The sequence below is a fragment of the Salvelinus alpinus genome, chromosome 11 (genome assembly GCF_045679555.1).
Source record: "Salvelinus alpinus chromosome 11, SLU_Salpinus.1, whole genome shotgun sequence".
Taxonomy (NCBI): Eukaryota; Metazoa; Chordata; class Actinopteri; order Salmoniformes; family Salmonidae; genus Salvelinus; species Salvelinus alpinus.
The window spans coordinates 31,108,396-31,128,855 of NC_092096.1; the positions used below are offsets into that span (position 1 = coordinate 31,108,396).

The following is a 20,460-nucleotide window of genomic DNA, read 5'->3' on the forward strand; positions in this document are numbered from 1 at the left end:
AACTTCCGGCTTCAACTGTATTTTAATTCCACGGGTACTGGAGCTCTCTCCTGTGGTGAGTCATACTAGTGAGAGTTGTTCCATTGTCACAATATATACTGTACTTAAATATAGGAACTCACCCTTAGTCTATAAGGTACATTTTCAGCAAGGATTATGAGAAAGACACAAGTATCTTGCCTTCGATGGATTGTATGGTATATACTGTATTATAAGAGTCCCTCCAGGGGTATAGTTCTGTTATGAGGTTGTTGACAAAAAATAAACCTTCCACTAGGATTCAGGAGTGGCTCAGCTGAGAACTTTTAACAATGATTAGATTAGATGCTCTTTTTAAACAAGTTTTGCTGCACAGCATGATACAGCGATTCTGGCTGTTACGATTATTTGGGGCAATCAGAAGAATTATGAATAATTATACATATTTTAATGAAAATAGCGGTGTCTCGTTTGCTGAGCAGTAATTATGCTCGATAAACAGGACAGCAGTGGAGAAAAGGACCAATCTAAGACCATCAATTACTTGTCCTCCTCCTCTAGTTCTGGCTGTGTCACGACGTGAGATAGTCACTAATTATTGTTATTATATACACGCGTGTTATTTGATCTATCTGCCAGGCTTTGACGTCTATTCTCCTGGCAAAAAGACACTTCTGGAGAAGTTGACTCTTCAAACAATGGTCTAACTGAGATATAGTACTCTGCGATATCTTGTTAGATAAACTAAATTGGAACACAATTTTGTTAGCTACAGGGGTCCAAAACAATATTTTCTGCCCTAAAGCGTGTATGCTTGTTTGGTGTTTGTTTATTTGGTTAGTCAAACCCAGAGGCGGAGCGAGGGAGAGATACCAGAGTATTGGCTCCTTTCAAAAGGAATGACAACGCTCTCTTTCAAAACTGGAACAAAACAAGCCAAGCACAAGCTATTCTTCAATTACATTTTCTGATAACATTTAAAAAAGGTAAAATTGCTGTCATTGTGTTCAGCTTCACTACCTTGTTCATTGTTCGGTTGACATCAAAAACACGAGCGTCGAAATAAGCTGTGCGAGTGAAACAAGACGCCTGTTATCTAGCCGACTGTTTGGGACTTCAATAGGTAACATGAAAGTCGAACAATAGCTCCTATAATTCTCATTCCAGTAAAAACCCAGGTGAGAGTGTTAAGTACTTTACCAGTTGGATAGATTGGATAGACAATGATGTGCCAATATGATTCTCAATAGGGTCTTGGGATGGCTAGAAGCCATTGGCTAGAAATGATGTTATCCCCTTACAGATTTTATGATACAGTATGCTCATTTGAGTATACAATGAGAGACATATCCATGCACACACTGACTGACACACTCTGACACACGCAACACACACACTAACACAGACCCACCTACAACAGTGTAGCCAGTCTAATGTGCTATTAAAATGGAAATCATAGTTCGGAGCCTGAATCCAATGGCAACTGAGATGAAAACATGCTATTACCATACGTTAATAATTCAACCTGAAATCCCCAGACTTGGCTCCACTTTGACCTTTTAAACACACTAGATAAACCATGCACCAATTACCCTTGGCATATTGCATGTCAAGCCCAGCCAACCTTACTAACCACTTTCCTTCGGAATAAGTTTCCCACAGTAACTGCCTGGCCTTCAAACCGCCTCCCTTCTATTACCTCATCAGCTTGATTGACAGCTTAGGATGTGGCCAATCCCATGATGCAAATGGCGACAGATGAGAGCTAATGCTACGAGTGGAAATGCAAGCGGGGAGGCATGGGTTCTGGCTAATGGCTACCAGGCACACTACTCTGACAGATGACGGAAGGTCCTGGGCTAGTGTGAGGTAGCGGTTCTGTTAGGCAAGTCTGGCACTGATGGCCTGCTAGCCTGTGAGGCACGGGGAGGGAAAATGGACTAGATGCATGGTAACTGCAGCCTGGAGAGGGTTAAGGTGAGGAGGAAGGACAGGGAGGAAGAGGAGGATGGGGGATTAGAAATGGTTCAAGGAATGGATAGGAGAGAGCCAGGGAGAAGGGAGGGGTGGGGTGGACCCAGCTGTGGAAGGGGGGATTTGGGGGCTGGGGGGGGGCTCTTTGTGGGGTGGAGTGATGAATGGTTCAGGTGGGCTCCTATTTCTAGCTCCTGAATGGCCCATATCACCAGGACCATACAGGAAATGTACACAGCTGGCTCTGCTTGCTAGAAGAAGCCCGCGCACACATAGCCCTCCTTCCCAGAGGAAAGGTTTAGAAAATGTGATTTCTTTGCTTATCTCTGAGCCGTGCAGCAGCGAAAACTTTCTCCTGTCCACTTTCTCCTGTCCACCTTTCTGTGTAGAACAGTATTGGTGGTGTGATGTTCCGAGGGGAGCATCATGGGAGAGTGTCTGGTATCCATCATGGTGTTCTCTGGCCCTCAGGGAGAGTTCTGCCCCATGCTCACTGATGGATGGGAAGCTGCTCAACACTAGATGGATTACTCTCTGCAGTACACACACACCTGCACATGCTCAAGAGTGTGTGCCATGTGTTGTGTGTGTGTTTGTGTGTGTGTGTGCGTGGAATGCGTGGTCATTATCGCAAATGGAACATTCTGTTAACATGGCGTCAGGCTTGCTTTTCAGAGTTGGTCAATTCATTAGAAATGTGTCTATCTATGAGCCTCTACAGGTGCATTAGTGAACCAAAGCTTTACTTCAGTGTAGTCCCTATGGGATCTCCTGCCAACATAAAGCAGGGTGTTCATTAGTGCCCACTGCCATCATTACTGTCCATGTGTATTTTCTCCCACGCAACAGCAGGTCTGCACAGTGGAGCCCAGTAACCACCACCCACACCCCTGATCCCTGGAGTACCTGGGTCTAACCACATGTTCTGTTGGCATCACATTGGCATTGTTCTGGAGGACAAAATGCAGTTTCTATTGCTGTCCACATTTTGGAGGTAAAGTTTAGACATACATTAATCACTTCAGATGCTATCTGTTATCTCCTGCCAATATAATGGTGGGCAATGATTGGTAGGGGACTGTTGTTGTTTGAGAGAAATAGCTGCAGGAAAATAGGAGACATTGAAGTGATTGCTGCCGAAGATTTTCTTAGACAAAAGATGAGTCTGTCGCGTGGAAAGCCAGCGGGGAGTGAATCAGAGCTCAATCAGAGCTCAAAGTCTCCAAGAGACACCAATTTCCCAAAGTCCAACCTGACAAAACACTGGGCCCCACAATGACTCACCAAGCCTTCAGCAAAACCCCTAGAAGAGCACAGAGAGGGGAGAGGGCAAAACAATGGTTTCTAATACATACTGTAACACCCTGAGAGCGTTCATTACCAGAGAGAGAGAGAGTGGCTTTGACTGAGGGTTTCAAAATGACAGCCCCTCATCTTGAGTGGACATGACACAGGTGAGAGCAGGTCTGGAGGTAAAATTCCTTACTACCATCTTAGGTTGTCAATCCCCTCCCTGTCCATCCTTGTTGTGGCCCTCAGCTCTGCTCTGCTCACCTGACAAGCCTCCCACGTCCATCTTCTTCAGGTTCTTGGCCTCCAGGATGACCACGGTCAGCTTGCCGGCGGTGGGCACGTATCGCAGGGAGAAGCAGATATCACCCAGCTTCTCTTGCTGTGAGAGGAGAGAGAGAGAGAGGAGTCATGACCATAGCTAGGAATAAGGATGAAGTTGTCTGCTGAAGTGACACATGGTTTGGGTGTGTAGTCTTGTCTGTCTAAAAGCTTGAATGCTTTCACATGGATTCTGTTTTCCCATTTGGGTTTTCTTGGATCTTTTTAGGGCAGGGTTTCCCAACTGGTGGCCCGTGGGCCGAATTTGGCCCTTGGGTGAATTTTCTTCGCCCCCCCCAAGTTTTCTGAGCAATTTTGTTTTGGGGGGGAAACATAAAATAATGTAACAAAACACCAGGAATTCAGCTCCAAGAGATTTTAATTGAGTTAATCTGTCCCCAAGTATTCCCACGCATAATAGAGATACATATGTTACCATATCCAAATGTAATCAAGGTTTGCAATTCTTATGTTTTAGTCAAATATTATATCTGTTTGGGCATCTTGTGGTCAATTTGACAAAATATTTGCAATTATGTTCCGGGACCCCCGACCATCCGCTCAAGGACAAAACGTCCCGCTGCTGAATGCAGTTGGGGAACCCCTGTTGTAGAGGTTATTGGTTGAGGTTATAGCTGCTGAGAGACAGAACGTCATCAATCGTTCCCTTGTGGCATACACATCAACATAGAAATAAACAATCGTAGTCACAGAGCGAACAGACTCAAAATGTGATTTATATTTCTGGAATTACGCATATTAACAAGTAGAACAGACTGACGCTCAATAAGTGTCCCAGGTCCAACTTGAATTACACATGATTGGAAACATCCACTATGAATAGACCTCATAAATCAAGGGCCAAGGAGGCCTGAACATTGATTTTTGTTTTATATACCAGAGGTCTTTTATCAAATTACAATCAAGACCGATTCCCTAAAACTAAATATATGTGATGAGAATATAATACGGTTGCCAGATGTGAGTTGTATATGGGGCAGGTTAATTCTCAGCCTGGGTCGCCATTACTCAGTCAGTGCATCTAGCTGTGCCTGGCCTGTACACTCAGCCCAGAGCCGACGGGACTAAATAGACACTCACTTTAATGACTGAGGCTCCAGCTTCATCAACATAAATACACACTCCTCCTGGGGAGACGTGGGCAGAGAGACTGAGAGGAAAAAAACACTGAAATAAATGATGCTTGTCTGAAGCAATCACGGTCTAATATATTCCAGAAATATCTGAGAAAGGCCAGCGCTGCCTTTTGAGCTGCTAGACCCTCTCCTGCCGAGAACGCTCCATGTTTGACCCGCCAGGTTGAGGAGGATATTTTCGCTATGTAAACACTGTTATACAACCGAGTAGGAAGAGTCTAACATTTTGTAGCTAATAAAGTGCATGGTCCGTTGTTCCCTCAGTCAATATGGGTGTGTGATTTCAAAGCACGTTCGCAGGTAAATCCAATTGTCACCGCATCACTTTTCTTCTCGACAACAGACGCCGTCGTAAGTAACCTTTGTTTCTAGAAGAACGCACAGTGGAAACAAACAAATGATGAAACCCCCTGATATGTTGATCATGTGTCGCTTAAAAAAGATTGGATTCCTCCTGAATTGATCTGGAATCCATCTGTTATTCTGGCAGTGTTTGACTTCATTTTAAAGTTACATGAACAGAATGCGCCATGTTATCTTTACCACAGACCTACTGCATTCTGTAGAAAATAATGAACGACGTGGAACTTTCCAAGGAGTTGTATTATTTTCCAGAGAACGTATAGAGCCCAGAGTTGATTATCCCTTTTATACCATGGCTATAGTTTTACACATTTACTGCTACAAATGTGTTCATTTGCAGGTAGAAATGTATTCAACATCCACTGTTTACTAGATAGCAAGTTTACTAGATAGATACAGTAGTTGCCTTGATAACCAAACAAACAGACTTGCTAGTTTAGTCCTAGCTTGCTATTATGAAAATCTAATTAAGCAATGGCAATAATGTTTTCAATTCAAGTTTTGCTTTCAAAAGCAGCTCAAACATAGAACATGTAAGAATGAACTATGGCCATTGAATTCTACAGTGCTGATATTCTGTGCGTTATAGGGAAATAATCCATGCTCTAGAATGCCCTTCAAGCCAATCATAAACGTATATTCAACAATACCATGGTATAATTAAGCAATAAGGCATGAGGGGGTGTGGTATATGGCCAATATAACAGGGCTAAGGGCTGTTTTTATGTTTTTTAATGTTCTAATTCCGTGTGTAACCAGTATACCAATCAGCATTCAAGGCTCAAATCACCCAGTTTATAATTTTAGCAATTAGGAACCTTGAGGGTTTGTGGTATATGGCCAATATACCATGGCTAACGGCTGTGTCCAGGCAATTCTCGTTGCGTCGTGCATATGAACAGCCATTAGCTGTTGTATATTGGCCATATATCACACATCCTCAGGCCTTATTGCTTAAATGATACCCCAGAGGAAATATCTGGTTCAACATGCCTCTCACTCTGTGTGGATGCATATATTTGCATAGATATGGGTAATGTGTCCATACATTTTTCTGAGTGGATATTGGGATTATTCTGAAGGACCAATTTTGCCCTTAGTCTAATGTGGTCGTGCCAAACGTAGAAGCATGGGGAGAAATAGGAGTTGGCTATAGAGCACAAACAGATCTGGGACCATACTAGTGGTTGGGCTGGTCAGAGCATCTCTTTAGCTAGCTGCTAGGACCTCGTTGGGTGTCTTTTGCAGCCACTGAGGCATGGCTGATGTGTGAAAAATTCCTTTCAGTCCACTGTTACACACATTCAATGAGGACAGGAACTTCTTCTTGACCCTATTGTCTCTTATACACCCACAGAAGTTGCTTGGTGTGTCACATTATCCTTAAAGTCTTCCCATAATGATCACATTTCAACATTTGTATAATCATATAGTGTTTAAGATGGTGCTCACGATGGTGAAAGTGGCCATTTCAAATCAAATCAAAACCTTCAGCGAAAGCCCACTCATGTGAGCGACTACCACTTTAAGGGCGTTAAGACAGTGTCTCAAGCCTTGCGTGAAATGATCAGGAGCAGCTTGTCTGGTTCTGGAACAACGCTGCAGATGGAGATGTTCTTCCACTCTCTGGCACCACAGGTGTGAAAATGAACCTTTACATGAACTTTACATGCACGCCGTAACATTTACCTTGAACATTGTATCTCCTGCACACTTTTATTAATAGAATGAGAAGCATGGAGAGATGATTAAGTGACATTTTCTATGAGAGATGGAATACCCCCAACTACTGTTTGGCACTGAGCTCACTCTTCAATCCCAGGTAAAACATTTTTAACATAGTCATACGAATGTCGTGTGATAAAATAGGTCATTTAAAATGTCTGATCGTGGATTTTCTAGAAATGAACTGTTACCTTGGTGACAACACTCCATACTGGTAGTCAACTGTCGTAACTTTGGGGAAGAAAATATTAGGAGTTTCTGATGTGTAAACTTAGAGTTGTTATATTATATATATATTATATTATTTACCTCCTCCTTCTCGGCGCTCACAAGATCCCGCCACTCCTCTGTCACGTGACTAAAGTCAATCTTGTTCATGGGCAGCTTCACGTCTCCGATGGCGTCGTGCTTGGAGAAGCGGTCAAAGTCGTACACCGTCATCATCAGCGTCTTGCCTCCCAGCTCCACGTAGGGCACCTGGGGAGAACCATGAGGACTGAACTTGTGCATATAATCACTAGAAGAGAGTCCGTCCGAACTTGAAACCTCTCTAAGTGTCTTCTGGTGGAACTTATTTATCTCAAACTAAGGATAAATTGAAGTAGTCTATTGTTGACAACTGTAGTAGCACAGTGGTGATAGTGGTGCTTTACAAAATGGCCGCCAGATTGGCACGCTGCATCAAAGCTACTTCCAGGCACTGGTATTACTTGTCAAGGAATAGAGAGGAGTTGTCGTGAGTTGGGGAAGTTCTGGTTCTAGAGCATTACAAATCAATCAACCCGCCTCCTCCTCCCTCCTCCTCCACTCCTTCCTTCTCCACTCCTTCCTTCTCCAGTCCTGTCTGTGAGGGACAGGCGGCAGGAAGTCTTATCTGCCAGAGATCCGGGGCGAAGGAAGGGGTGCTGGTGGAGGGGATGGTGAAGAGTGGATGAAAGTGGTGTCTGGGTTTTGATTCTTGATTGCCTCCAATTGAGGCAGACAAAGCTCATTATACACGGGGTCTTGTTACAACATGGTGACAAACTGCCTGATTGGCTAGAAAAGAGATAAGACTTCCGAAGTTTGTCCTTGACACTATCACCACCACGACCAAAGAACACTCCTAGCTCCTTCATTTCTATAATGGAGCCACTTGTGATTACAAGTAGGTGCCGGTGGGATAAATAAAGCTTCACAGATCTACCATGTTATCTGAATTCTAAAATAAATATGCTACTGGTATTTAACCAATCTGGCAACCGGCATCCCCCCAGCCCCCCACATATGCTACGTATTTCTCGCTGCAGACAAACACCTGTTATCTTTTTACTGCTGGGTGAATACCACAACTCTTCCTCCACAGCTGAGATACTGTAGCTACAATCACATTTTAGAAACTGAGGATCTTTTGCTCAAATTTAGGCCAAATTAAAACAAGAACGAGAGAGAGAATAAGGAGAGATGGAAGTTTGCATCTGCCTGTGTGAATCCTGATCATACAGAGGTTGTGTGGACCAGGAGGCTGTCTGTCAGCCACTTGTTACTGGGCCAGCTGTATGGAACAGGAGGCTGTCTGTCAGCAGCTTGTTACTGGGACAGCTGTGTGGACCAGGAGGTAGACTGTCAGCAGCTTGTTACTAGGCCAGCTGTATGGAACAGGAGGCTGTCTGTCAGCAGCTTTTTACTGGGACAGTTGTGTGGAACAGGAGGCTGTCTGTCAGCAGCTTGTTACTAGGCCAGCTGTATGGACCAAGAGGCAGTCTGTCAGGAGCTTGTTACTGGGCCAGCTGTATGGAACAGGAGGCTGTCTGTCAGCAGCTTTTTACTGGGACAGTTGTGTGGAACAGGAGGCTGTCTGTCAGCAGCTTGTTACTAGGCCAGCTGTATGGACCAAGAGGCAGTCTGTCAGCAGCTTGTTACTAGGCCAGCTGTATGGACCAAGAGGCAGTCTGTCAGCAGCTTGTTACTAGGCCAGCTGTATGGACCAGGAGGTAGACTGTCAGCAGCTTGTTACTAGGCCAGCTGTATGGAACAAGAGGCAGTCTGTCAGCAGCTTGTTACTAGGCCAGCTGTATGGACCAAGAGGCAGTCTGTCAGGAGCTTGTTACTGGGCCAGCTGTGTGGACCAGGAGGCTGTCTGTCAGCAGCTTGTTACGGGGCCAGCTGCTCCATGTCTACACACCTTACTCGAACGAACACACCACAGCATGCAAATGACTTTGTCATAGAAGGAACAAACAAACACAACCTGCTTAAACAAACTACTGTGTTCAATGTGTGGTTTGTGTATTGTGTATTTGTCCTATTCCTTTAGAAATGTCTATTGTTGCTATTATGGAATACAAAGTTTACTACTTCTACTACAACTAATACTACTACTAATACAACAACAGCAACTACTACTACTACTACTACTGCTACGACTACTACTACTAATACTACTGCTGCACAAGACAAGGTTTGAGAGTTGCATGGGTGAAGTATTGTCTAGTCTACTCTTATACCTTGAATAAGTACCTTGAATTGGAACTGCTCGTTGAAGGTGGGGTTTAGGGTCTTCCTGTGGACCTTGGTCTCAAACTTCTTCTTCTTGTCAGGTAGCAGGTAGACCTTGACATAGGGGTCCGAGGTGCCGCCCATGTCCATGGCTGGAAGGTCCGCTGCTTGGATGATCCCTACTATGAGCTGTGGAGAGGAAGGGTGGAGGGGAGACAACAGAGACTGGTCAGCACTACAGTCCCACCCACAGCAATACCAGAGCCTTGATATGACTGTCATCCCACCACCATTCTAACAGAGCACCAAGCTGTGGTTCAATTGGAATAACCCCCGGTCTCATCACTGGTGCAAAACACTAGGATGGAGAGATGCGACATGGCATGGGTTTAAAACGATCACCAGCAGAATTGAAGTCAAGAGCCTCTATAGTTTAGATTGAATTATGAGAAAGAGGCCCATCGGTTATCTCTTCAAATCATGGAGGCAGGCCATAGGTGATATTAAAAGTAACGCTCATGTGAAAGGCACGGTGGTTTAAGCCAAAGCAGGACCTGTCAGAGCTCTGCAGTGAGAGGCCTGTTCTCCACCACATCAGGCTGATAATTGATAACCATGCTGGGGGGCAGGGGAGGCTGATTGACCTGCCAGTCACAGCTGCTTCCTCCAAGGCCTATTGGGGCCTCCTAGTCAGTCAATCAACTTCCTGTCAGGCAGCCATCATCCAGCAATCTGGAGGGGGACCAGGGCACTCAACCATGGAGCTCTCCAGCAGTTGTCAGAGCCAGCCAGCCAGCATGGATTATTGGAGCGTGAGAAATGAGGCTACCCGCTGTCATCAAAACGCATGGATCGGTATAGCAACGAATGCTGGATCTCATCATAATTTGTGACCCGTGTTGTCGCAGTTCAGATCAGTGCTAAAGCAAGGCTCAGGGGAGATGGTGATGGGACTCCAGCTGTAGGAAGGGCTCCCGAGTGGCGCAGTGGTCTAAGGCACTGCATCTCAGTGCTAGAGGCATCACTACAGACCCTGGTTCGATTCCAAGCTGAATCACAACCGGCCATGATTGGGAGTCCCATAGGGTGGCACACAATTGGCCTGCGTTGGCCGGGGTAGGCTGTCATTGTAAATAAGAATTTGTTCTTAACTGACTTGCCTAGTTAATTAAAAGTAAAAAAATGATGGGAGTGGGGGATGACTGTGTGATGACACAATACAGAGGCCAAAGCAAATACTCCATGTACACTGCACATGAACACAACATGGGAGAAACATAGATGGAACCCCCTCTGTCAATGGGGGTGATATTGTGCCAAAATGCGCCCATGCTAATGCAAAACATTGTTATATTCTTGTTATATACACAAAAACGTTATAGTCTTGTTATATACACTGAGCAGAGGTTAGAAACGGTTCAGGGAACAGAACCAATATCCGGAAAATAATTACATTTTTCGAGGAACAGAACCAGATCCGAGAACGAAAGTGATCTACTGTATACTGTTCCGGAACAGAACCATTATTTGAAAAGCATGGTAACCTGTTAATAACGTTATTTTACACTCCAGAATTTTTTCCCAGTCCGACAAAAAATGCAACACAGTGCCCTCACTGTCATTCAGAAACGTATTCCAGTGCCTGCCAGAACATCTTTTCCAGTGTGTGTGTAGGCTACAGTACATGTTCCTCCCTCCCTCTGAACCATGCATAGTCTGCTGTAGCTACTGGTGTTACAGGCGTGATTCAGAAATTAGGGAGAGAGATTTTTAATTAGAGTGCTAGTTAAAGATAGTTATCAAGTTTCACATTGGATTTATTAACTACAAAAAGGTAAGAAGCATTTTTATTATATTTCTGGTGCTGCTCTGCACATACAAGCTTGTTAGCCAGCTAGCTTGTTAGATAGCTCTGGTCTAGCTCTTGAAAACTCTAGGCAGCATTATGTTTAATGTAATGAAACTGAGAGTCATGCTCAAGGGCTAGCTCTGGTCCAATGTTAAGTCAACTCTCTGAAGTTCAAAGTTCCTTCATAGAAGTCGCTCCTCCAAATTCAGATAATGCATGTCATAACAACAATATATCCAGCACTTCATGCCCAGCACTCTCCACAGCCTACACTACACTAGTTTGTCCAATGCAAGGCTAGGATTGTATAGGAATGGATCCACTATACATTGGTGAAGTAATTTAATGTTGAGCTAAATGTGGATTTCAGAGGTCTAAAAAGGCACAAAAAGGAAAGATATCAAATGTTACTTTTTTTGGTTTGAACCGGTACAGAACTTTATTTTGCTGGTCGGAAGCAATGTATTGGAACAAAATAAATGATGGTTCTGTTCAAAACTAAACGATTGGAAAATAACTGAGATTCCAACTTCTGAAACTGAGTGTACAAAACATTAGGAACACCTTTGTAATATTGAGTTGCACCCCCCTTTGCCCTCAGAACAGCCTCAATTTGTTGGGGCATGGACTCTACAAGGTGTCGAAAGCGTTCCACAGCGATGCTGGCCCATGTTGACTCCAATGCTTTCCACAGTTGTGTCAAGTTGGCTGGTAGTGGATCTCTACCTCCAATAGCTTTTCTATCTCATCCCACAGACGCTCAAATGGATTGAGATCTGGTGACTGGGCAGGCCACTGCAGTCAGCTGAATTCACTGTCATGTCCGTGGATCCATTCCTATACAATGCTAGCTTTGTGGCATGGGGCATTCTCCTGCAGAAAAAAATATATTTGCAGATGGATACACTGATGCCATGAAGGGATGCATCTGATTACCAATGATGTTCAGATATCCTGAGGCATTCAAATGTTGCTCCACTTTTATCAAGGGGCCCAACACACCCCACACTATAACACCACCATCCTGCAATGTTGACAGGTGGCATGATGGATGCATGTACCCATACCCTAGTCCTCCCATATGCGTGAAACAGCAGGAACTGGGATTCATCAGACCAATGATGAATCCCAATGATTCAATGATGTTCCAATTCTCCAGTGTCCAGTGTTTTCATTCCTTAGCCCACTGCAAACGCAGTAAAGTCGTCGGCTGCCATACCCCATTCATGTCAAGGTACGATGAGTTGTGCATTCTTTTATGGGTCTTTGGGCACCAATGTTGTACTAGTCTGTCAGTTGACTAACTGTAGCCCGACTGTTGCTCTGCACAATTCATGTCAGCCTCCTTTGTCCTCTTTCATCAATGACCCGTTTTTGACAAGTGGCCTGCTATTGGCTGGATGTCCTTTGGGTGGTGTACCATTCTTGATACACACGGGAAACTGTTGAGCGTGAAAAACCCAGCAGCATTGCAGTTCTTGACACACTCAAGCCAGTGCACCAGACACCTACTACCATACCCCGTTCAAATGCACTTAAATATTTGGTCTTGCCCATTCACCCTCTGAATGGCACACATATACAATCCATGTCTCAATAGTCTCAAGGCTTAAAAATCCTTGTTATTAAACCTGTCTCCTCCCCTCCATCTATACAGATTGAAGTGAATTTAGCTGGTAACATCAATAAGGGATCATATCTTTCAGCTGGATACACCTGGTCAGTCTGTCATGGAAAGAGCAAGTGTTCCTAATATGTTGTACACTCAGTGTAGTTTGAACAGAAAGCTAAAGCAACCCAAAGGGAACAACTAAGATACTGTACATGTATGTTCTTCAAAATGTATTAAATATATTTTGTTCTCTCACCCATCTACACACAATACCCCATAATGACAACGTGAAAACATGTTTTTAGAAAAGTTAGCAAATGTATGACAATTAAATACAGAAATATGTAATTTACATAAGTATTCACACCCCTGAGGGAATACATGCTAGAATCACCTTTGTCAGTGTTTACAGCTGTGAGTCACTCTAGGTACGTCTCTAAGAGCTTTGCACACCTAGATTGTAAAAATCTTCAAGCTCTGTCAAATTAGTTCTTGATCATTGCTAGACAGCCATTTTCTTGCCATAGATTTTCAAGCCAATTTAAGTCAAAACTGTAACTGGACCACTCAGAAACAATCAATGTCGTCTTGGTAAGCAACTCCAGTGTACATTTGGCCTTGTGTTTTAGGTTATTGTCCTGCTGAAAGATTAAGTTCTCCCAGTGTCTGTTGGAAAGCAGACTAGACCAGGTTTTCCCTCTATGATTTTGCCTGTGCTTGGCTCTATTCTGTTTCTTTTCATCCTAAAAAACTCCCTGGTCCTTGACGATGACAAGCATACCCATAACATGATTCAGCCACCACCATGGTTGAATATATGAGGAGTGGTACTCAGTGATGTGTTGGATGATTTGCCCCAAACATAACACTTTGTATTCAGGACATTAAGTTTATTTTTTGCAGTTTTACGTTAGTGCCTTTTTGCAAACAGGATACATGTTTTGGAATATTTTTTATTCTGTACAGGCTTCTTTCTTTTCACTCTGTCATTTAGGTTAAATAATGTTGTTCATCTATCCTCAGTTTTGTCTTATCACAGCCATTAAACTCTGTAACTGGGGTGTGAATACTTTCTGAAGGCACTGTATGTACAATTATCCTGAAGTCACTTACCAAAGACCTCACTGTGATGCTATTGTAGCTTTCAAAAAGAATTCTGCAGAGCTCAAAATGTTAACCAGCAGTCATCTCTATGCAAGTGTGTCAATTAATCCTGACATGCTGTCCATTAGATTTCCCTACAGTTGTCCAGAGAGAAGCAGTGTCAGGTGTCCTGCTACACGGTGTCACACTGCATTTACTGTGAGCCTCCACCCAGCTGGACTCATCTCCATCATCTCTGAGAGGATGATGGGACTGGAGGTCTGTGACGAAGACCGTTTACGTACTAGGTTTTACCTATTACAAAACTCAAATCAGGTGTTCTGCTGTGAAACCACCTCTATTGTTTAATACAACACGTACAGAACACATGTCCACAGTCAAGAGTTAAACAGTCAGATTCAGACTAGCTGAATATTTCATAATATTTGAATATTCTCAGAGGGACCAGTTGAGTCAAGTGTAGAAAAGGGCCAACAGCTACACTAAAGTGGATTATTAAAGGGTACTACTAAACTGGACAGTGGTATAAAGTACTTAAGTAAAAATAATTTAAATTACTACTTAAGTAGTTTTTTTGGATATCTGTACTTTACTTTAATATTTATATTTTGGACAACTTTTAATCCACTACATTCCTAAAGAAAAGAATGTACATTTTCCTCCATACATTTTCCCTGACACCCAAAAGTAGTCGTTACATTTTGAATGCTTAACAGGACAGGAAAATGGTCCAAATCACACACTTATCAAGAGAACATCCCTGGTCACCCTACTGCCTCTGATCTGACAGACTTACTAAACACAAATGCTTCATTTGTAAATTATGTCTGAGTGCTGGAGTTTGCCTTTGACTATCCGTACATTTTAAGAAACAAGAAATTGTGCCATTTAGATTGCCTAATAGAAGTAATTTGAAATGATTTACACTTTTACTTTTACTTTTGACGTTAAAGTATATGTTTACAATTACATTTACTTTTGATACTTAAGTATATTTAAACCCAAATACTTTGGGACTTTTACTCAAGTAGTATTTTACTGGGTGACTTTCACTTTAACTTGAGTCATTTCCTATTAAAGTATCTTTACTTTTACTCAAGTATGACAATTGGGTAATTTTCCCACCACTGAAACGTGATTATTAAAAGGTACTACTAAACTGGTATATTAAAAGGTACTACTAAACTGGTTTATTAAAGGGTACTACTAAATTGGATTATTAAAAGGGTACTACTAAATTGGATTATTAAAAGGGTACTATTAAACTGGTTTATTTAAAGGGTACTACTAAACTGGTTTATTAAAAGGGTACTATTCCAATCTGTGTTGGTGTTATATGATCCTCACAATACTGAACATCTGATCTGGCTTCTTTCACATTCCCCAGGTCTGTAAACCTGTGTGTGTTTAACGGAGGGGCAGTGTCCTGTCACAGAGAAGGGCCTGCCGGGTCGTAACCCATCCCTGTGTGTGTTTAACGGAGGGGCAGCGTCCTGTCATAGAGAAGGGCCTGCCGGGTCGTAACCCTTCCCTGTGTGTGTTTAACGGAGGGGCAGCGTCCTGTCACAGAGAAGGGCCTGCCGGGTCGTAACCCTTCCCTGTGTGTGTTTAACGGAGGGGCAGCGTCCTGTCACAGAGAAGGGCCTGCCGGGTCGTAACCCTTCCCTGTGTGTGTTTAACGGAGGGGCAGCGTCCTGTCACAGAGAAGGGCCTGCCGGGTCGTAACCCTTCCCTGTGTGTGTTTAACGGAGGGGCAGTGTCCTGTCACAGAGAAGGGCCTGCCGGGTCGTAACCCTTCCCTGTGTGTGTTTAACGGAGGGGCAGCGTCCTGTCACAGAGAAGGGCCTGCCGGGTCGTAACCCTTCCCTGTGTGTGTTTAACGGAGGGGCAGCGTCCTGTCACAGAGAAGGGCCTGCCGGGTCGTAACCCTTCCCTGTGTGTGTTTAACGGAGGGGCAGTGTCCTGTCACAGAGAAGGGCCTGCCGGGTCGTAACCCTTCCCTGTATGTGTGATATTGGCCGCTGACGTAAAGCTGGAGAACGGTGTGCACCTGCAATTGTGACTAAGCCCCGGGCAGCACGTCCTGAATTGAGTTGTTCCGATACTCCCTCCCTGGTCCCTCCCTACAGCTCCACATAGCCACACAAACACTGCACACTTCAAAGGAGAACGCCCCAAGGGGATGTGAAAGGAGATGTCATATTCCTCCTGTCTTCTCTTGCTTTTCGCTGGAGCCTCTGAGAACGTATTCTCTTTCAGAGGTCAATGGTAGAAGTACATTTGGATAGACAGAGAAAGGTAATGGGGAAAAACTGTGGTTTTCATTATTCCTACCCAATATAAGGGAGACGGTAGACTCTCTTTTATGAATGCAGAGGGTCTCCTTTCGACCCATTAAAAGGGACATTACTATGATGTTGAAAGTGGGAAATAGCATATTATGTTTCCCATTCTGGCTCCTTTGTGGATCATTTGTGGTGGAGCTGCTTTATACGGCCACCGTACTCTGGGTACCGAATTCTTTACTAACTTGTGCTCTCATTAAACCCCCACACCCCCATTCTAATAGAGGCCTGGGCCAGTAGCCATCACTGGTGCTTAACTAACAGAAACAGGCGGAGACATTTGACCATACTGGTCTTTCTCTTTCCTCCATTCAGAGAGAGGCCCTGCTCTACTGAGCTGAGAAGGGCAGATTACCTTTAAACAAAATGAGAGCCCTCCTGTCCCCCCTGCTCCTCCCCCCCCCTCCTCCTCCACCCCCTCCTCCTCCTCCCCCTCCCCCGCCAACGTTCTCAGCAGAGGACAAGAGAACAACTAGTGGAACAATCACCTGTGCCAGCCACTCTTCCTCAGACTAGGGCAGTCTTTTCACCATGATTGCTTCTACTCTGTGGACCTGATCTGAAGACACAGGAGCTGAGTGAGTAGGGGGCTCTGTGGCTCTCTGCTGTGGCTGCTGCTGAACTGAAAGTGGGTCAGACTGACAATAGTCCCTGGTTCCCTGGCTTGTCTCTCAGCCTCAGAGCTGGGTACTGTCAGTGAGCGCCGGGCCCAATGCTCCAGGTTTCTGTCACACACACAGTGACAACTGCCATCCATTCATTATGGATCCATTATGGAATTACAGTGCTTATTATTAATGGACCACTGTAATCACAGAGTCTCACAGAACAGGCTGGTATGGTTTTACACTGCATGACAGCTCAGTAAACTACTGGGAATGGAGAAAGCTATATTGGACCCAATATATAAAATAAGTAATGTGACTAGTATTCAGTTAGTGCATTAGTCTTAAATGGTAATAAGGCTCTTTATCAGAATAAATTTGACTGATATTATGATAATGACCATGACTATTATGGCCATAACAACTGAGTGCGTGAGGGATTTTTGTGATTATTAATCCTCATGATTAGCATCATTACTGTCTGTTACCATCACTACATTTGCTAAAGCATTTTCATTTAAGGACAAACAGAGTGCTTGAGGGTCTTTCAGGGGAAAGTTGTGATGCATGTGGAGAATCTCTAATGTTCCGAACGTGAGCATAATATAATATGGCGGTTCAGCGAACACTTTCACCCAAAGTGACAAAGCAATCCACAGAGAACTGTCAACATACTATCCATTCAGCTCATGTTGGAATTGAACCCACAACCCTGGTGTTGCTAGCACCATACTCTAACCCAGTGAGCCAATGAAAACTCCTGGCCACGTGGACGAGACAGAGTGACAGATGTGTGTGAATGGCTAATCTCAGTCTGTCCATCGGCTCTGTTAATGACAGGGAGTTAGCAGGGCCCCAGTGAAGGACAGCAGAGCTTCCTCTCCACGCTGCCTTCCACCCTCCTCTATGATCTGTCACACAACATCTGGAAGTTGGTCTGCTCCTCAAGTCGCTCTGCTTTTTAAAACCCAGACGGAGGGAAAAATACAGCAGATGGATTCCAGAGGGGACTGTGTTCCCGTCAAGGCTGAAAGAGGGCACTTTTACAAAAAAACGGTAAACCCAGAAATACCGAGATCCCAAGACGGGATTGTTTGCGAGAGGAGGAGTGATTCATTCACAAACCAACCCAACCACCGTGATCCTCTGGTGAGGTGTAGTTGATAAGCTCCGGTTAACATGCTGCAGTTATAGGCATTAATAATAAACAGTGGTGATACAACAATGAACAGTAGGAGTATGTTCTGCATTACCTGGGTAGGCAACATTTTCTCAGTGTTTTTTTAAATGGATTGATGAGTCGATGGACCAACCACAGAGGAAGATGGGGGTGACCATACTTACGAAGGAGAGACGTTTCGGACAACAACGACAACGACAGAGAGAGTGGATATCAGAGGCGGACCCTTACCGTATTCTCTGTGAAATTGTAATCCAGGCTGAACTGTAATTTTCCCAGTTTCTCTTCCTCCTTGGGCTCGGGCTCTTTCTCTGTATCGGTCAGGCCTGTCTCAGCGTCATCCTCATCCTTCAAGGCCTGAAGGAGACACCCACCAACAGTCAGTGCCCTCCGTGTGCCAGTCCCTTAGACGGCTGTCGCCCTGCCCCGCCCCGGGCCTGCCAGCGGGTGTGCCAGCGGGCCCGTCTCCTGAAAAAAGCTGCCTCTCTTTGGGGGGATTATAATGGGGGGACAAGCACTAAAACACCACAGCGGTTAACACCAGGACATGCTCGGTGATGCGCTAGCCTCGGGCCGGGACCCCTGATGCAGTTCAATCAATCTGTGGGTGTTTTGGTCTGAGGGGGCGAGGGGGGAGAGAGATCAAATGATAGAGCCAAAAGATGAGAGTAATGGGCAGGCAGAGGAGGGAGAGAGGGAGGGAGGGAGAGGGAGAAAGAGAGAGAAAAGGAGTGGGAGAGGGGGAGAGGGAGAGAGCGCCTCTGCAAACCACAAACGACAATTCCCTTGATGTTATTTCAAGAAGATCAGTCTGTGGTGCAAAACAAATCAACAGGAAAATGTCAAGAGATGGCGAGAGTGAAGAAGAACAAGATGATGAAGAAGAAGAAGAAGAGTGAGTTTTCCTTCGCTAGCCTGGTTCTGAGGGGATGCTGGTAGTGGTGGGGGAGAGGCGGGTTCGAGGCAGGGGGCAGTCAGTTTGTTATTGATAAGCATGCGATTAAAGAGGCAAAAACTAGCTCTCAAGTACATTCAGTGTCAAAGTTGCCTTCCAAAGGTCAGACATTGTCAGACTTTCATTGTTGCATGCTGGTTGTGACCCCCACATTCTCAGTTGACTTATCATTCACCCATCAGGAGACACAATCGCATTGTCAGAACCCTCAGCTGCATGTGTTACCCCCACGCCGATGGAAGCTATAAGCATCATGCCAGCAGTAGGTAGGTAGGTGTTGGTAAGAGATGTTGTCATGGTGATGGGGGCCTGCCCTATTAGTGGTCAGGTTGCTGGTGTGAAAGCATCAAGGCTGAACAACATTGATTTGTTTGGAATTTGTACGGCCCATCTGAGTCCCCTCCTGGTGCAAGCAAACCTATGGTCAATTTTTCCCTAAATAAAACTATAAAAAATGTAATTGTTTGTTCGTTATTGCTTGCACACAGAGAGGAGAGGAGTATAGCAGAATAGACAGGCATGTTCAACACCCACAATGTGTATTAGGTATTTTACTGGGTTAAGTCAAAGTCAAGTCAATCTGCCTGTTGGCTTCAGGTGAATGTATGTGAAACGTAAAGCTACTGTATGTCTAAACCTTACTACAGGTTTCAAAAGCATTAACCCTGAACTTAACCATTCTACTTTAGCTCATAGGCACATCTTCGTTTTGAAATGCAAAGCAAAGATTGAAAAGGCGCCAGATGGAGAATCAATGTGGTTCAACCTTGTTAAAGCGCGTCCAGGGTTTCTTTCATACATATATATGTGCATGTGCAAGACTACGCACATATATAGAGCAGATATACATGTACTGTATGCATAGTTACATATATTTGGTTCTACAGGAGTAAGTTGTTGTCAAGAGGCTATCAAAACATCAGAGCAGCAGGCTTAAGGAGGATCCAACAACAATTGGGAACCTACCGCCAGTGACAATCCCGCACAGTCATCAGACACAACACAGATAAGGAGGACATAGAAGGAAGAAACACACATTAAAACAACCACACACAGGAGTTAACACAAGAGTCTAGGCACACCAGGAGAAATGACCGCTCGGGAGCCCATGGCCTAGAATGTCTAACCAATAGGTGTGTTGCATAAGTAACCGATAGGGGTGTTGTATTGGCAGTGTGTAGCCTAATTGCTTGACGTGAAAGTCGTAGCAGCTCCTAAATCAGTACAGGAAAAGTGGTCTATCCAAATAGAATTCGTTCTAGATTGAAGTCATTGTAATTCTATGGGTATATCTTACTAAAGCTTAAGATACATCAGTGTTATTATAAAGCTTACCAACTGTCACTAGGAACAAGGACACAAGGCAGAGGCCTCTACAAATCAAAGAATTGTAAGCATTTCAACAATAAGCTCTTTGGTATGAATCAGATGAAACTTGTGGAGCTCACTCCTTATCAGACTGTGTAACAGCTCTGCGTCTCTGGCCTGTGTAGCTATTCAATTCAATACTCCTACATCATCTC

At 44.3% G+C, this 20,460-nt stretch overlaps 1 protein-coding gene across 5 annotated transcripts in view; it reads right to left on the minus strand.

Moving 5' to 3' along the window:
- The window catches only part of LOC139533941 (synaptotagmin-1-like), a 214,524-nt gene that overhangs the window by 14,936 nt on the left and 179,128 nt on the right, over positions 1-20,460 (minus strand). For 3 of the 5 annotated variants that reach the window (XM_071332469.1, XM_071332470.1, XM_071332467.1), the window contains 4 exons: positions 18,214-18,339; positions 9,309-9,476; positions 7,119-7,286; positions 3,508-3,625 (listed from right to left, as the gene is read on the minus strand). In XM_071332469.1, the coding sequence (XP_071188570.1) occupies positions 3,508-3,625; positions 7,119-7,286; positions 9,309-9,476; positions 18,214-18,339 (580 nt within the window). The remainder of the gene's footprint in view (positions 1-3,507; positions 3,626-7,118; positions 7,287-9,308; positions 9,477-18,213; positions 18,340-20,460) is intronic. The other 2 variants (XM_071332471.1, XM_071332468.1) reach the window with 1 other exon arrangement.